The following is a 17,221-nucleotide window of genomic DNA, read 5'->3' on the forward strand; positions in this document are numbered from 1 at the left end:
TTAAACCTTTAGTCCTGTTTGCATTTTCACTTTTTTTAAAGCTTGTTTTGTTATTTTATTAGCTAGACTTGCAGCGGTCAATCAGCAGTGCTCTGTAATCAGAGATTCTCATGTGATCATCCACAACCGGCAAATGTCCTTTCATTATGAAGCACAGCGATTTGTTCAGTCATTGAGTTGAAGTTTTACTTCTAACGGTGAAGCTTCTTTCTCCTGCGCTTGGTACATAAGTGTTTTGGTCCAAATGTCCAAAATAGGTGAACAGATCATCCAGACCACAGAGGGAAGGGGATGCAGCATTCTGAGCTCACATAGAAGCTGTGGAAACTAGTGAAAGATCACCAGAAGACAGAGCTGGATGATAATCTGGAGGATAAATCAGTTTTTAGAACTGGGGATGTCTGCTATAGGCTAACTGCTGAGGGTTGAAGTAGTGTAGCCGGGGAAACAGAAGGTGCTACTCTGGAAGCTATATATCTATATATACAGCAGATCTCTCCCTCCAGTTTTTTTATTCTTATATATATTTATGTTTTTTTTTAGCATTTCAGAAATTATATATATTCCATCATTTAAGATTTGTGTCATTAACTTAATTACTTTTTAATTCATTGCACTAACTGGCTATGGACGTTTTGCTCTGATGTAGCTTAAAAACCAGTTTCTCCCAGTTGAACCAGTGCAGCTCTTACCTCCCCCCAGGCAGCAGCAGGGGGCTCCACTGGTGGGTAATGTCTGGGCAGATCCCAGGCCACCTCGCTCATGAACCATCTGAAGTTTTTGCAGCCCAGTTGACTTCGCAGCTCCTTCTGCGCCGTCATGTCTCCTGCTGAAAGGTGTCGGTACTCAGGCCGATGCTGGTAGACGTATTCAGCATACTCATCCATCCACACCTCTGCCACCCTTTTCAGATTCTGTAAACAATTAAAGAGCCTCCTGAAGTTTTAGCTATGTCAAAAAATTTATATTCAGTAACACTACAAAAAAAATCTGACTTCAGATTACAAAAAGAAAAAAGTTAATTAATTAACTAACATTCAGTTGGCAGGTTTTACTCTTCTGAGTCTCATGAAATCAGTGGAATCTACAAAATTTATCTCCAAGTCTGCCTTTTATATAAAAATTTTTTACTGCTCTGTGAAATGAGGTTTTCTGCAGAACAAACAGTTATTTCTCTGTGAAACTCTGATCCAGCAGAATAAATTCAAAGCCTTCATTGTTCAGTTAAAACATGTTAAAGTCTGGAGGTTAGACCGGAGCAGAAGCGTTAAACCCTGAGCTGCATCCTGATGGCCGTGGGAAGCTTAACGCTTCATCAATGGTGCTACATCTCAGATCAGCTCAAAGCCATGAGCTATTCTGCATCTATATTTTAACTGAGGGCTGTTTATTAAAAGGTTTACATATTTTCCCATAATAAAAGTATAAACAGTTTTCCAACAGGCTGACCTTTTACTTCTATCACACACAATTACATGATATTGTTATTGTAACTGGAAGTGGCCAATAGAAGGACTTTGGATTTATTCTCCTTTCTTTAAGGTATTTTTACCTCTCATCAAAAAGCCTTCATCAAAAATAAAGAATCTTTTTGCATAATAGATGTTCACATTGTTTCTATTACATATTTGTGATAAATGATCAAAAATCAGTTTCTTGTATAAAATAATTATTTATGTACAAAAGCTGGAAGGATCTAGTTAATTGGTTGTTCTGTTTATTCATATTACAGATCATTTGTTTTGTCCAGTAGAGGCTGTTATAAACTGGACTACTGAACATCACAGACAATAATAAAATAGATTAAATAATGTTTTACCACAATTCCTCTGAAATTTTGTTAACTTAAATCTCCCCTCCATTTTTTTTTCAGTGACTCCAATATTTACTCATATGTGTTCAACAGTAGGACCGTTGCACCTTTAGCACGATTCCTTTGGATTTACATCTGAGAATGACATTCATAGGAGAGAAAAACAGAAATAAAAGTTTTACATCAAATTGTGTTTCTGATGGAACAAAAACTAAAGAAATGTGTTTCAGAATTATTATTATTATGCTGAAGTCAAGGAAATTAATTAATGTTAATTAATAAAATATGCTGAATACTTCATCTGTTATCAATTGAGTGGAAAAAGTCTGAGGTGTGGCTATTAAAGATAAACTAGTGAATATTATGTTTTATCTGAATAGTTATTATTTATGCAAATGAAGCAAACATGAAAGACCTGAGTGATTTTCTCCATGTCTCCTGATGTTACTAATAACTCGCAGGTTTACCTGAATATATATCAGCACTATTGTCTTAAAAACACTTCATTGTTCAACAGCCAGTGTCTAACAGAGACGTCAGCTCTATCCCCCGGATCTCTGAAGATCGATAAACTGTTATTTATAGATTAGACTAAGACTGAGTTTTTCACCATCAAACAATCCAGAATAAACCATCAGGGCTAATCTGGGTATAATGAGCGTTGGTGTGATGACCGCTGTGGATGAGAATGGAGCTTATATCATAAGCCTCTGATAGAAAACTGACAATTAGCTGTCAGCTGATCTTTTTAAAACATAATATTTAAAACATGTAGTTAAAGCTTCACAGTACAACAGTTAAACTTCCTTAATGTTCATTTTCATTCTCAGAAAACAGAAAAAACATTTAATCATAAAACCAGGTAGATTGCAGCATCACCTTTGCCAGGCTGATCCCTCCAGGAATCTTGTAGGGAACATATTTTCTGTAGATATGCCCCACCCTGGAGCAAGGAATGTCCTCCATCCGACCACCACACATCCACACCTGCAGAAGATCACATGTCACTGTTTGGCCTGCAGCTTCAGAAAGCTGGAAAGATGCAGAAGCTACATCTAAAAGCCGTGATTTTCTCTGCTGACAAAACGTAACTGCAAGGCAACAAAATAGGATCTAATGTTCCCAGTGTTTGAATTAAGGTGGAATGATACCTTAAAGAAAAGCTAAACTAATCATTTACAAAGGAGTAGACGTTCTCATTAAAAATTAACAAGTTGTCATTTTATTAATTGTTTTGATTCAATGTTGCTTCTCATTATATGATATAAAATTAGAATTTCCAACTGTAATTCTTCTTTATAGTGAAGAACCCTCCCTCTCTAGTCAGCTTTTAAAGGATCAACATAAACCTTAAAAAGCAAAAAAGGATGGCAGAGAAAACTTGAATCTATCAGTGAATCTGAATCTTTTGTCTGAAAGAGAGAGTGAAGGATTAGAGAGAGACAGCGGCGTGCTTCTAAAGAACGCAGTCAGGAGTTTAAAATCTTTTCAACATCTTTGGCTATTTTTCTGTGGAAACCAACATCATGTCACATTGGCATGCAAAGTTTGTTCTCATGAAAAAAACATAAAAAACAACAAATTCCCCAATGATGTTATGGCATATATTATCATTAAACATGGTAGCCAGTCTGCAGGGAGGCAAACTGTAGAAGAGTAGTGGTAGTCTGTGTAAATCTGTTTATTTCTCAAATGTTTTAGCCTCACTATGCGTGTGAGGCCGTGCCTTTGGGTGATCAAACATCAGCTGCCTGTGTGTGCTGGAAAGATTTGTTGTTCCCACACCAGTGTCACCAGTGCGAAGCTGCAGATTAGCTCTAGCAGTGAACAAAATGATTGTGTTCCAGGGTCTGGTTTGTCTTTGGGAGCAGCAGTTTGCTTGTAGGGATTAGCATGAGAGCTTGTTAATCTCCTCACCTCAGGAGACTGGCTGTCTGCGCTCTATCAGCTAATGGGGATCTTAATAAAGAGGAAACCAAATTGAATTTCTGAGCCCATAGAGCAGACCTAGGAGGCAGAGCAAGGCGTGTGGTGATAGCATCATCTCTAACCACGGTAATCCTGGCTGAAATAATAACCTTGGTGAAGGATATTATCTCACTAATTACTTCACTAAGATGAAAAGCTTCAGACCAGAGTTAAAAACATCGTCCAACACTGAGCTTTATCACTGTCACAGCGGAGAAAAGGTTTATGTTTTACACTCAGGTTACTTAGAAGGAAGACTAGGTTCAACTAAGTTAATTAATTGTTAAATTTAAATTATTTACTCAAAACACAAATTTGTATTTGTGACTATTAAACTATATTTCACATTTCTTGGTGAAATAACAGCCAACAATCACTATAACCTGAGTCCATTTAATGATTTCCAAACCTTTCAGTTTATTAATCTAATCTAATTTCCTCCTTTAAGGATTATTAGATTATTAGAGTATTAGAGGTTTAGATTAGGAAGGTCCAAACTATTTGTATGGTCGAGTAAAAGGGGGCGTGGCTCTCTGGACCCGAAAATCTAAGATTATTTTTGTGCATGCTTCAAAGGATGCATAACAGAAAAAAAATGAAAGTTCACTGAAAGTACTAATTCAGACTATGAGGTTTACATGCATTTAAACTATGTCAGGAAGTAGAGACAAAGATGTAGGTTAATAGACTGCAAATAAGTTCATCTAAGGCAACTATGGAAGTAAATCTGTGCCACTGGGATTTAAATTAAAAATGTCACTGACAAGGGCGTAGGAATATGTTTACTATTGGGGGGGACACATGTCGGAAATCTGAGATTCGTATTCAACAGAAACATATCTTAAGTACGCTACTTAAAAAAAAGGCTATTTAATCTTTTACTTTATTCCTTTATAAATGTGTCTTGCAAAAATAATGCATTTAAAATTTACATAATGCATTTGTTCATAAGATGTGAGCATATCACCAAACAAAATGATTGGAGTCTTTTATTAAGCAAAGGGAGGTGTCTTTCAAGGGCTTCAACCCTTAGCATATTTAGTGTCTGCATCACACTAGAAAATCAAATATTTCAGTTTGATTAAAAACAATTCAGTAGGCCACAGAAGTGCAAAGTTTGATATGTTTTATTTTTTCAAACTTGCAATAATGGTCAAAAATTAATTTATATAGGTTGACTGACAGAGGGAGCTGACAGTGTGTTGAAGAATTATGGACAGGGCGCTTTGAAGCATCTGGTTCAAAAACGCATTATCAACCTTTGGTAGAAATCCATCCATCCTTCCATTTTCTGTACACCCTGTCCCTTAGTGGGGTCGGGAGGTGCTGGTGCGGGGTACACCCTAGACAGGTGGCCAGTCTGTCCAGACCTTTGGTAGAAATGGCGCCTTTAATTCCAGTTTGCACTACAGAACAGAGAAAACTACAGAGTTGTCAATGTTGTGTTAATCTGTTTATCGTCTAAAAAGAGGAGCCAGCAGTTTATTTGAGGAAATAAAGGTGCAGAAGTTAATTAGTTGGTTAATTTGTGGTTGTGCAGTGGACTGCTGCACAACCAATGCGACCGCCGCTGCTAAGAATTAAAATTAATTCTCCCTGTGGTTTTAACTAACGATCAGGAGCGCGGCAGGTATAACATCTGTCAATTTCGGCGAATCAAAACCACGCAAAAAATAAAAAAATCCTCGTTAAACGCACGCCCAGATCGGGCTAATTTCAACACAAGTTGTGTAAGGTGACTGTAACTCACACTGACGTTTCTCTTTTTAAAAAAATCTGAGTAAGTCCTACTGCTGTTTCAGCCTTTTAGTTGGTGGTGGCATTGTACTGAAACGAGATATATAAAAAAAAAAACATTTTGGCTAGAGTGGCAAACGTCTACAGAAAGTTAGCAGTTAAATATTGGATGAGTGATCATCCCAAGACCACGGAAGAGGATTAGGGCCACTGATAAAAAAAAAAAAAAAGTTAAGTGATTTTTAAATTTCATTTCAGTTTAATACGGGAAAAAGGTCAGAATTCTGACTTTTTTTCTCAGAATTCTGACTTTAATCTCAGAATTTTGGATCTTAATGTAGATGGGCACCATGAAGGAAGAGATGTGGAGCACTCAGCTTCACTGACAAAGATGTGAGTTGTTTGAGGGGGCCAGTGACACATTGGTGGAAAATGACGGAATTAGGCAACTTTTTACATGTCCGTGGGGTCCCCTCATTAATGGAGGAGCAGAAGAGAGCTAGTCTCTAAAACAGACATGGCTATGGCTTGATGCTAACATGTTTGTTTTTAAACATACTTTTGTTATATTACATTTGTGTTGTGTTTTCCAAATAATGTAGAAAATGGATGGTGGGTTTATAATGTTTACCTTTTATGAGCAGGACAGGAAGCAGAGAAGTGTAGCATTACCTCCAACTAGTTAAACTCATAATTATGAAGTTATTCAACAAATTCCTCAAGTAAAAAAGTGCAACTTTTATTTTTTATTTCTTTTTGTTGTTTTTTTTACCAGATTTGTTGATTAATTTCAAAATTATGTATTCTTCCAAATTTCCAAATCTGAAGAATTTTTTAAACCAATATCTACATTATTTAACATTTAGTTTATGTTTTAGCAGTACTTCCTGTTATATTTCTTTATACGTATATTTTACATTTTCTTGCACAGCAAGCTCAGCAGATTTGAAATTGTGTGCTTGTGTAAACACTAGTCAATCTTTACTCTAAACATATATTCTGGTTATTTTTTAGTTAGACCTACTTGTTTTTATGTATCTGTATAAGTACCCCCCGAAAAAAAAAAAAAAAACACTGTAAATTGATTAGAAATATTAATCATCTGTCAGATTTCTGAGAAAAAAGTCAGAATTCTGAGATTAAAGTCAGAATTCTGAGAAAAAAGTCAGAAGAAAAAAGTCAGAATTCTGAGATTAAAGTCAGAATTCTGAGAAAAAAGTCAGAAGAAAAAAGTCAGAATTCTGAGAAAAGTCAGAATTCTGACTTTTTTCCCCATGTTAAACTAAAAAAAAAATGTAAAAATCAGTTAACTTTTTTTTCCAGTGGCCCTAATCCTCTTCCGTACAAGACTAAGATGACTAAACCAAAAAGATTCAGTTTCTATATATGAAAATGAACTAAAAACAAAACGTTATAAATGGGCAATATTTATAGCAGCATCCCGACAGACTATTTTACCTCTTTCACAAGTTTCTGATTTCTGTGTCGCTGTTTCCCTCCATGCTGACTGAGTGCTCAAACACTCAGCAGTTCAGAGAGGGGAGGGGGAGTACAGTGACGTAACGCTATGCTGCGCCTTCAAAATAAAAGCACGCTAGTTAAAAAATGTCAAAATCTAATATTTTGCGGTACAATTTTTGGGGGGGACATATCCACCTGGCTTTTATATTGGGGGGGACATGTCCCCCCCGTCCCCCCCGCTTCCTACGCCGCTGGTCACTGAAATATAAATGTTGTATTTTGTATTTACTCTTTCTGTGTTAAAATATCAATATTTTCAGCTACTGAGATTCAACTGGCTGAATTTCACTGTTAAATTCAGCGTCTAAATTTAATGTAAAAAGGTTACTTCAGGTCACAGACATTAGCAATTAGCATTAGCAACACCCAGCCGATCCCGTTACAGTTTCTTAGTCACGTGACGGGAAGTTTGTGGCTCTCATACCGAAGGAAAACCAGCATCAAGGAGGCGGCGGTCATGCAAGCTAACGCATCAGTGAGTTTATTCCTTTCATTTTTCTGTGGAATTGCTTTTCTTTGCGCATGAAATTCAATAAATAGGGTATGTCCCAATTCAAGGGGACCAGCCCAAAAAGGGTTGAATCCAGGTGGTGTCATGATCGGTTTTACGAATCTGAGCCACATGCAGAGAAACCACTCAGAGATCACGGGAAAACAGAGATCAGACGCTGAATTTAACAGTGAAATTCAGCCAGTTGAATCTCAGTAGCTGAAAATATTGAGTTTGAATTTTGAAAGGCAGAATTTTGAAAGGTCAAACTGAAAAACAGGCATTGAAAATGTATTAACTGTGAAATAGTCATGTTAATTTTTAGCTTGAAGTGAAAATAACAAATACAATTTCAACTGTATAAACATAGTGACAAACATACTGTTAGGATCCTCAGGCTTGCCCACCAGAGGGCGCCGAGGATCCTCTTTTGTTCTTTGTTTCTTTCCATTAGGACTGGAGTTACTGCTGGGATCTGGAGATTACCCTCTGTCTCCAGCAGAGTGCGCCGTGGGTCTCCTTGGGCTGGAGTCTTCCTGCACACCTGTTGTTAATCCTCTCATCAGGAGACCTCCTCTTTATAAGCTCCTGCCAGACCTTGCTTCCATGCCGCAGTGTTGATCTTAGTTGGTTAGCTTCCTGAGCCTCTGTTACAGATTGAATCTTGGTCATCTCTAGTGTGAGATCAGATTCTAATCTCTCCTTTGTCTGTGCCTCACAGGAAACCTGTCTCTGGTCTGAAGCTCAGGAAGAGCTGCCTCACTGGAACCCTATCTCTGGCCTGAAGCTCTGGGAGAGCTGCATCACAGGAAACCAGTCTCAAGCCTGAAGCTCAAGGAAAGCTTAACCAGCTAATCTGCGCTGGTGAGCCAACCTGAAGGTTCCTATGTGGAATCACCCTGAAGAATCCTATGTGGATTTTCCCTGTTGTTCTCTGCAGTGAGCTGGAAGCTCAGATCAAGGTCTGCCATGCTAAGCCTGAAGCTAGTTGCTTAGCTTCCCATGAACTCTGCTAACCAACAGTCTCCAGTCCCAGTCAAGACTTTAGTGAACCAGCCCTGAATCAGTTCCAGTGTTTCATTCCTTGTGCTTGTGCAAATAAACTCTGTTGAACTTTTACCCAGTTTCCGTGTGTGTTCTGCATTTTGGGCTTAATTCAGATACCCATCATGACACATACAACATTTATATTTCAGTGACATTTTTAATTTATATTCCAGCGGCACAGATTTACTTCCATAGGCAACAATAAATAAAAAAGGCCTGATTGATATAAGCAGTTTGTTCGAACAGAAGCAATACTGTAAATCTACAGCCACTAAGTTAAGGTTCAGACTCAGAATGTTCTTCCAGACTGAAAAAGAACCCAAACATACCAGAAATTAGATCCAATAACTTTTATGGAAAAGAAAGTTAATGTTCTGTTTATATCTCTACTTCCTCTGAGAAAATGTGAAGGCAGAACTGAGAAGGAAAACTATTTTGAAAGGTTTGTGGGGAAAACTATTTGTTTTTTTTTTTTACCTTGAATGAGATCTCATACTGTTCTCCTCCCCATATTTCCAGTCCTGTGTCGTACCCTCCCAGTTCCCAGAACCATTTTCTGTCCACAGCAAACAACCCACCAGCCATCACTGGAGACCTGGAAGACAATATAAGAAAGACACAGTTACCTCTTACCTGAAGGTAAGAGGTAACTAGGAACCAAAAAAGAAAAGTAGGATTGTGGAATTTCAGATGTTTCAGATTAAAAATCACTTCATATGTTGAGTCCTAAAATTGTTTTGGAATACAGTGTATGTGTATTCCATTAAAAAATTAAGATATTTATAATTGTTTATTGTGTTTATACAAAGATATTGCTATTATGTTTGCATGATCTGGTTGAACTGTAAAGTGCCTTTAAATGACTTGTGCTGTGAATTGGCGCTATATAAATAAACTGAATTGAATTGAATTTATTGAAAAAGAGAGAATATTTTCCCACTCTCTTCTGCAGCACCGTCATAGGCTTTGATCAGCCTAAAAAGGCTAGAAATATTATGGTGACGTAGGAGTTTATTCTGTAACTAAAGGGTTTCTGGTTTAAGTCCCTGCCCCATCCGTCTCAGTCTTTGTGTCCTTGAACACAACACATGACCCACAGAGGATCCAATGGTGTTTGACAGTATGGCTCCTTTCAGTGTGTCCCAGAGCAGCTATGGCTACCGTGTAGTTTACCACCATCTGTGTGTGAATGAGTTAATGAATAAAGGCTTTGTAGACATCAGTCCAGGCTATTTACCATGTTGTTACATTGGCATCATAACATGTTCTCTCCTATTCAGCTTATCAGCTCTTTTTGTCCTCAGTCGGATGGCAAAGTTCACACATGTTGACCAGACAGCATTTGTTTTCCTTTTTGATCACAATGATCTATATATTATCACATTTAAAGACCCCCTCTAATCTTGTGACACAATTTTTTTTATTGGTCATAACATCCTGAATTTGGATGTTTATCCAACAATATATGAAGTACATATAACACCCAATTATTCCCACACTGACAATATTTATATTGTCCAGACAGTGTCTTGCCCACGACCAAAATCTAATAAATTCGCAAATATTCCCAAAGGAGTAAATCATGATAATCTAATTAAAATCAAAATAACTCCAATTGGTGAAAAAAGTTTATATGATTAAATGTGGTCTGTTTAACATAAGATCTCTTTCCTTTAAAAGTCTGCTAGTTAATGAGTTGATTTGTGATAATCACATTGATTTGTTTTGCCTTACAGAAACCTGGCTGCAGCAAGAGGATTATGTGAGCATAAATGAGGCAACTCCTTCAAGCTATTTAAATTTTCACATACCCAGAAGTTCTGGGCGAGGAGGAGGAGTAGCAACAATCTTCCAGTCTGACTTACTGATTACTCCCAAAACAGTTAATACCTACAACTCTTTGAACATTTAACCCTTAATTTCCCTGATCCAAATTTCAAGGCAAGAAAACCTCTTCTTTTTGTAACTTTGTATCGTCCACCAGGTCCTTACTCTGAATTTTTAGATGAGTTTTCAGAGTTCCTCTCTGATTTGGTATTAAATACTGACAGGGTCATCATAGTGGGAGATTTTAACATCCATGCTGACATTGAAGGCGATAGCTTAAGAGCAGCCTTTAATGCTATCTTAGACACTATTGGCTTTGTTCAAAATGTGAATAGTCCCACGCATTCTCATCTTCATACTTTGGATCTTGTGCTGACATACGGCATAGAATGTGAAGAAAAAACAGTATTTCCTCACAACCCTGTCCTCTCTGACCACTTTCTAATAACCTTCAAGATTACTTTAACAGAGTTCTCCTCCCCCAAAAGAAGGTTCAATTTTAGCAGATCATTATCAGATAGTGCAGTTATACATTTTAAAGAAATTCTATCCGCGATTGGAAGGTGGGGCAGCATCTGAGGTAGCCATCAAATCTGAACCGGGTTTAGACTGCTTTGATCCAGTTGAACTCTCAGAGTTAGCAAAACTATTGTCTTCATCTAAGCCTTCAACTTGGATGTTAGATCCAGTTCCAACCAGGTTATTTAAGGAGGTATTCCCTTTGATCTCCTCCACCATTTTAGATGTGATTAATCTATCTCTGTTACAGGGATATGTACCAAAGGCTTTTAATAGGCTGAGGAATATTGCAGAAATGAGCAATCTCCTGTCCAGGGGTGATGCTGAGAAACTAGTCCATGCATTTGTTACTTCAAGGCTGGACTATTGTAATTCTTTACTATCAGGAAGTCCACAAACTGTAGTTAAAAGCCTTCAGCTGATCCAAAATGCTGCAGCCAGAGTTCTGATGAAAATGAAAAAGAGAGATCATATCTCTCCTATCCTGGCTTCTCTTCATTGGCTTCCTGTTAAATCCAGAATAGAATTTAAAATCCTCCTTCTCACATATAAAGCCTTAAATGGCCAAGCTCCATCTGATATCAGAGATCTGATTGTTCCTTATGTTCCTAACAGAGCACTTCGCTCTCAATCTGCAGGTTTACTAGTGGTTCCTAGAATTTCTAAAAGTAGAATGGGAGGCAGATCTTTTAGTTCTCAGGCTCCTCTCCTGTGGAACCAACTACCAGTTTTAGTCCGTGAGGCAGACACCCTGTCTACTTTAAAGGCTAGGCTTAAAACTTTCCTTTTTGATAAAGCTTCTAGTTAGAGTGGCTCAGGTTATCCTGATCTATCTCTATAGTTATGCTGCTATAGGCTTAGACTTCTGGAGGACATAGGGACCCCCATTTCATCATTCTGCATCATTTTCTCTCTATTCTCCTATTCTGCAGAATCTGTTAGTTCAATCTCTAACGTTCTGCTCTCTCTGCTTTTTCTCATAGTAGCTTCATCTGGTCTGTTCCTGTTTGGCTGTGACTCCATCCTGGAGAGAAATATCAGCTGTGCTGCTGCCATCAACACCTTTGTTTCTAGATGTTGAAGCTTGGCCTGTTTTCCAGTGTAGTCCTGTTTCTCTCACTGTGACTAACTGGATGTGCTCTCTTCATCCTCTGACATGGGAGCTGGCTCGGAGCTCGTCTGCCTGGCTGTGTGTTTCCTGGACGGGGCCGCCTGTGGAGCTGGTTGACAGTTGCCTTTTGTATCTATGCTTCTTTTTCTATGTCTGCTTCTGTCTCCTTGAACCCCAGTGGGCCTCAGCAGATGGCCGCTCACACTGAGCCTGGTTCTACTGGAGGTTTCTTCCTCATTTTGTTTGACAGGTTCATGTTTCTATAATCATCTCCCTTCTGTGGTTCACCTTCAGGATCAGACATGATCAGGCTGGTGAACCACAAAGCGGTTGACCAGCTCTCTGTACTCAGCTTCTGGTCCATCTTCGATACATCAATAACTTCAGATTGTTGATGACGGGGGTCTGTCATGTACTGGGAGCTAGAGGTGCTCCTATGCTGCCTGTCTAGACACGTGACTTTGGAGTTTTACAAATGAATCTGTTGGTCAGGGAATCCTTGATCCAGTCGATTGGTGAAGCCACCATGCGAATCTTCTGGATTTTTTGATGAAGAAAATTAGGCTAATTTTGAAGAAATCAAACAGGTTTCTCCTCACAGTGTTCTCTGCCTTGTCTAAATAACTTTCCATCTTTAATCTGTCATGATAGTTGCTTGTTTGCTTGCTCAGCTGGGCCAGCAGGGCGGTCTCTCTAGCACCTGCATTATGTGGATGTCAGGGCAACAGGTTTATTTACTGAAGGGTTGAGTTTTGTTTCATGTCAGAACAATGCAGAAATGGAGCCAGCAGAGTTTCCCCAACATGCAGCACATTTCTAGACTCAGCAAGACAATCAACTGCAAAACGGTAACAATTGAAGTGAAATCTAATCAGAAAGTTTTTCTCAATTCAAGGCTGGAGGAGAAACCTTGATGTTGATAGTTGAAATCCATTCTCATGACTAATTTTGGATTTTACTCACTCAAAAGTCTGAGTAGGGTCCTTTCTTTTCATCTCTGGAGGAATGGGGATCCGTTTGTAGTACATCTCCCAATCAAACGCTCCACGCATGGCGTCTCCTGCCTGCTTGTCGTACCCAAAGTGGTCATGGTCGATGACATCTATCATCGGACACACAATGGTCTTCCGGTTCTGTGCAATCCGGTCTAAAAAGCACAGAGGAACATATTCAATCATGTCTTCAAAGCTATGGTATTAGCATGCTCCATGTAGCTTTACTTCCATCGTAGATGATTAAGAAGTGGGATTAGAAAAAGAAGACTGTGTTAGCGATTGCTCAGCATGAGGCCAAGATGCTGATCATTGGAGGCAGAATCAGTTTCAGTAGCTGCTCCTCATATGGACCAAACTCCATGCAGAAAAGCCCATGATAGACTATAGCATAAAATCAACTAATCTTTATTCTCAAAATAAAGTGATGTTTAATGATCTTGCTCTTATGGGCCATTTATGAATATGATTGTTTCATATGAATGATTTATCTTTGAGTTATAGCAGCATATTTATGATTTTAAATTTTCCTTTAACATTGAATGTTATTTTGGAAAAGTGCTTCTGTGTTAATCTGTGTTTTTTCCTTCTCTGTCTCCAACTAGCTGCAACAGATCAGAGCTCAAGTAAATCCTGCTTCTATTCTGTTGTTCTCCTGTTAGAGCAAAGTAGTTGCTAAGATTGCAGCGTTGATGCAAAGTCACTGATTTCGCTGCCATCAGCTGGGATTTGTTAGATAATTCCCTGTTTGTCATTTAATGATCGATTACATTAGCGAGAACTGCATTCCAATAGCATGATGAACTGAACATATTTAAACTATTTATATCCAATAGGCCATTTTAGTTATGTAACATTTAATTCAGGGGAAATTAGAATAAATGTTCACTTTACATTCAGATGTTTAAAAGAAAAAAATCTGACTAATAATGACCAAATAATTTAATAATAAAATAGCATCTTTATAACTGCAAATCAGTAGTTTCCATGCAAATTTTTACTTTTATAACTAAAATGCTATTAAAATAGCTGCAGTGTCTAGAATATCTAAACTGATAACAATCTACATCACGTCTCTAATCTGATTACTTGAATTGTAGATAGTTTAATGGGGAGTGACCAAAGTTCAGTTTTATTCAGTGGCTCAGAAACATGCTGAGAAGCAGAGATCAACCTTAATGGCAAAAAGGTTGTTTGAGAAAGTGGGGGCATGTTTGTTAGCAAATCTAAAGCTGGAGAAGAGGCACTTAACTTCTCAGTAGGGGCGATGTGCCAGTAAATGCATCTGTTTTATTTAGTGAGAAACCTCTTGGTTCAGTAAAGAAAGGAGTTTTACGGAATAATTAAGACAGCGGGGGCAAAGATTTTACAAAATGCAAACAATCTTTTAAATCTATGGAGTTTTTAATGATCCTATCAAACTTTCGACCTGTAAAATCGGGCTGCTGACTCTAGAAATCTTCTTTGCAGCAAGTGTATTTCCTGTGGTAATATTTATGTCTTGCATTTCTTTGGCCTCACAGAGTTGGGAACAATAGTAAAAGAAACAAACACTATTAAAGAGAGAATTAAAAAGTGTAATTAGGAATAACTCAATAAACATTTAAAGCACTTTGCATTTTGCTTTATAATTCTACATCTCATTCAGTTTAACTTGCAAAGAAGAAAAGCCACCTAACACTTAAACAATCTGGGTAAGATGTTGCACTTGAGCCTTCAATATTTAATCGGTTAAATCATTAATTCAATTAATATTCAGTTATTGAATTGGTGCAGCTTAAAAAAATATCTTGGAAAAGTTCAAATTGTCACTTATTTTAGAAAGAAAAAACAATATACTATATTAAATATATAGAGAGTTAAATATATAAAGTATGTATTTCTGGTATTTCGGAGGATAAAAAAAAGCTATCATAAAAGTTAGAATAGACTGGGAAAAAAATATTGTAAACTTATGGTGTCATATACTATTGATATATTGACACCATGTCAGGAATCCAGTTTGTGTTTCCTTTCCTCCTCCACCTGGTGGCCCCCCGTCCTCATTGGGCCTCCCTGCACCCTGCAGCTCATTGCCTCATTACCTGTGGAGTGTTCTTAAGCTGCTGACTGCCACTACCTCGACGCCAGAGTGTTTGACAGCTTGGAGTACTCTAGCCATGCTTAGTTTAGCAGAGTCTAACCTGAGTCTTTGTTTTGCCAGTTTTTGGGTACTCTAGCCATGCTTAGTTTAGCAGAGTCTAACCTAAGTCTTTGTTTTGCCAGTTTTTGGGTACTCTAGCCATGCTTAGTTTAGCAGAGTCTAACCTAAGTCTTTGTTTTGCCAGTTTTTGGGTACTCTAGCCATGCTTAGTTTAGCAGAGTCTAACCTGAGTCTTTGTTTTGCCAGTTTTTGGGTACTCTAGCCATGCTTAGTTTAGCAGAGTCTAACCTAAGTCTTTGTTTTGCCAGTTTTTGGGTACTTTAGCCAAGCTGAGTTTGCTGAGTCAAACTGAGTTTCTTGTTTACCTGAGTTTTAATCTTGGCGCTTTTGTCTTTGCCTTTCAGCAGGAAGTCATCCTGCAAACTGGATGTTTCTGACCTTCTCTCCTCTGGAAGGATCTTCTGAGAGCCAAACTGAGCTAAGGATTCAAGTTTATAGTTTGGATCAACCTTTTCGCCAAGGATTGTCTGGGGCTTCTCTCTGAGTAGGGGATTCATCTCCACAATAACCCATTCAAGTACCGCAGGAAATCTAAGTGGCAGTCAGCTTCTCCGTTCACCAAGGAACAACCGCAGTCTGAGTAAACCTTGTCCGCCCACTATCAAACAAGACAATCACTGAACATCCCACACAGATTGGATTCAATTAAGACACCTTTTTTCTGGAAACGTGAGTCTGCAACCTATTCCTACTCTTCAAGTCAAAGAATCTAATTTCCCACTGAGCCTGAACTAACCGCAGTGTCTTCCCCCTTTTCTTTCCAGTTCGGGTTTGACAGTGTTCAGAGCAGCACTGGATTCATCTCATCATACTAAATAAACCTGTTAAACTTTTCCCTGGTCTCTCTGTTTGGTGTTCTGCATTTTGGGTCAGATCTTTAATTAAATCATGACACACCAGAAGGCATTTATATGTGATCTGTATGTAGAGGCGTGTTCAGGAGGGCTGCCATGCAAACTGGCAAATTTCCATGATGCCACAGCAACGCATCACCTGCCATGGATATGCAGCGACGGTCGTTGGAGTTTCAAAATCTAAAAAACATTCTCACGAGAGTAAGGCAATGCTTTTTGGAAGTTTGTGGCTTTGTTGTAAAAAAGCCATTTTAATCATTTATCATACTTCCTCCTCTTATAATTTCAGAGCTGGCCCCACCCACTCATCGCCTTTGATTAGCTGAGGTGCTCTATCTGTATAGCATCTTGCTCTAATCTAGTGCCGCTCAGCCCTGATGTCCCGCTGCTCCCGCTGTCAGATGCAGAGAAGATCGTGATAAATCACGGTCTAAAAGACGTATTCATCTCCCATTTTCCACTGGATGCTGATGCACATGAGAAGTTTAATAACATGTTTTCTGATATCTCTCATAAGCAAAGTGCGCATAATTGTTTAAAAAAAGGGGCACAAACAATTGGTACTGAATGCCTGTTTGTGTTGCTCACCCAGCAGAGGAGGCAGCCAGTTGATGTTGGCCTCACAATGAGAGTCCAGGAAGGTGATAACTTCTCCTTTAGCCGCTGTTGCTCCTAGCAGCCGAGTCCTGATCAGACCTTCCCTCTTTTTAGTCCTCAGGATGCGAACCTTTGGTATTCTAGTCATGTATTCCTCCAAAGCCACCTTCAGGTGCTCTGAACAGAAGAACAGACAGGGATTTGATGGTACACACTACTTCTCTCTATGTTTCTACTTTAAGTCAGTGCTTTACAATATGCATACTGTACATGAAGTATTTGTTACTAGCTGGAGTTTTTATTCATGACGGACCTAAAAACTCACTTTCATAGGAGAAAAAGTTCCATTGTCCCTATTCAGTTGAGCTTTAAATATTATTGTTCTGACAAAATCATTAGTTTTATTTAGTCATAAGGCAAAACATTAGGTGTTTATAATTATATGCATTTTAACTCAATCGTCTATTTTAATGTTTATTTCTGAAGAAAAAAGATGTTTCAGTTTATATATTTTCCTTTTTTATTTGACTTACTTGGACTGA

At 38.3% G+C, this 17,221-nt stretch overlaps 1 protein-coding gene across 1 annotated transcript in view; it reads right to left on the bottom strand.

The window, feature by feature from the left end:
* LOC119773153 (polypeptide N-acetylgalactosaminyltransferase 10-like) overlaps nt 1–17,221 on the bottom strand; it is a 90,739-nt gene that overhangs the window by 7,402 nt on the left and 66,116 nt on the right. The window contains exons 5-9 of the mRNA XM_038269992.1: nt 16,671–16,856; nt 12,997–13,180; nt 9,054–9,171; nt 2,693–2,800; nt 693–914 (exon numbers count right to left, since the gene is read on the bottom strand). Coding sequence (XP_038125920.1) covers nt 693–914; nt 2,693–2,800; nt 9,054–9,171; nt 12,997–13,180; nt 16,671–16,856 — 818 coding nt within the window. The remainder of the gene's footprint in view (nt 1–692; nt 915–2,692; nt 2,801–9,053; nt 9,172–12,996; nt 13,181–16,670; nt 16,857–17,221) is intronic.

The sequence above is a fragment of the Cyprinodon tularosa genome, unplaced genomic scaffold (genome assembly GCF_016077235.1).
Source record: "Cyprinodon tularosa strain WSP-4 unplaced genomic scaffold, ASM1607723v1 ctg748, whole genome shotgun sequence".
NCBI classification, from domain to species: Eukaryota; Metazoa; Chordata; class Actinopteri; order Cyprinodontiformes; family Cyprinodontidae; genus Cyprinodon; species Cyprinodon tularosa.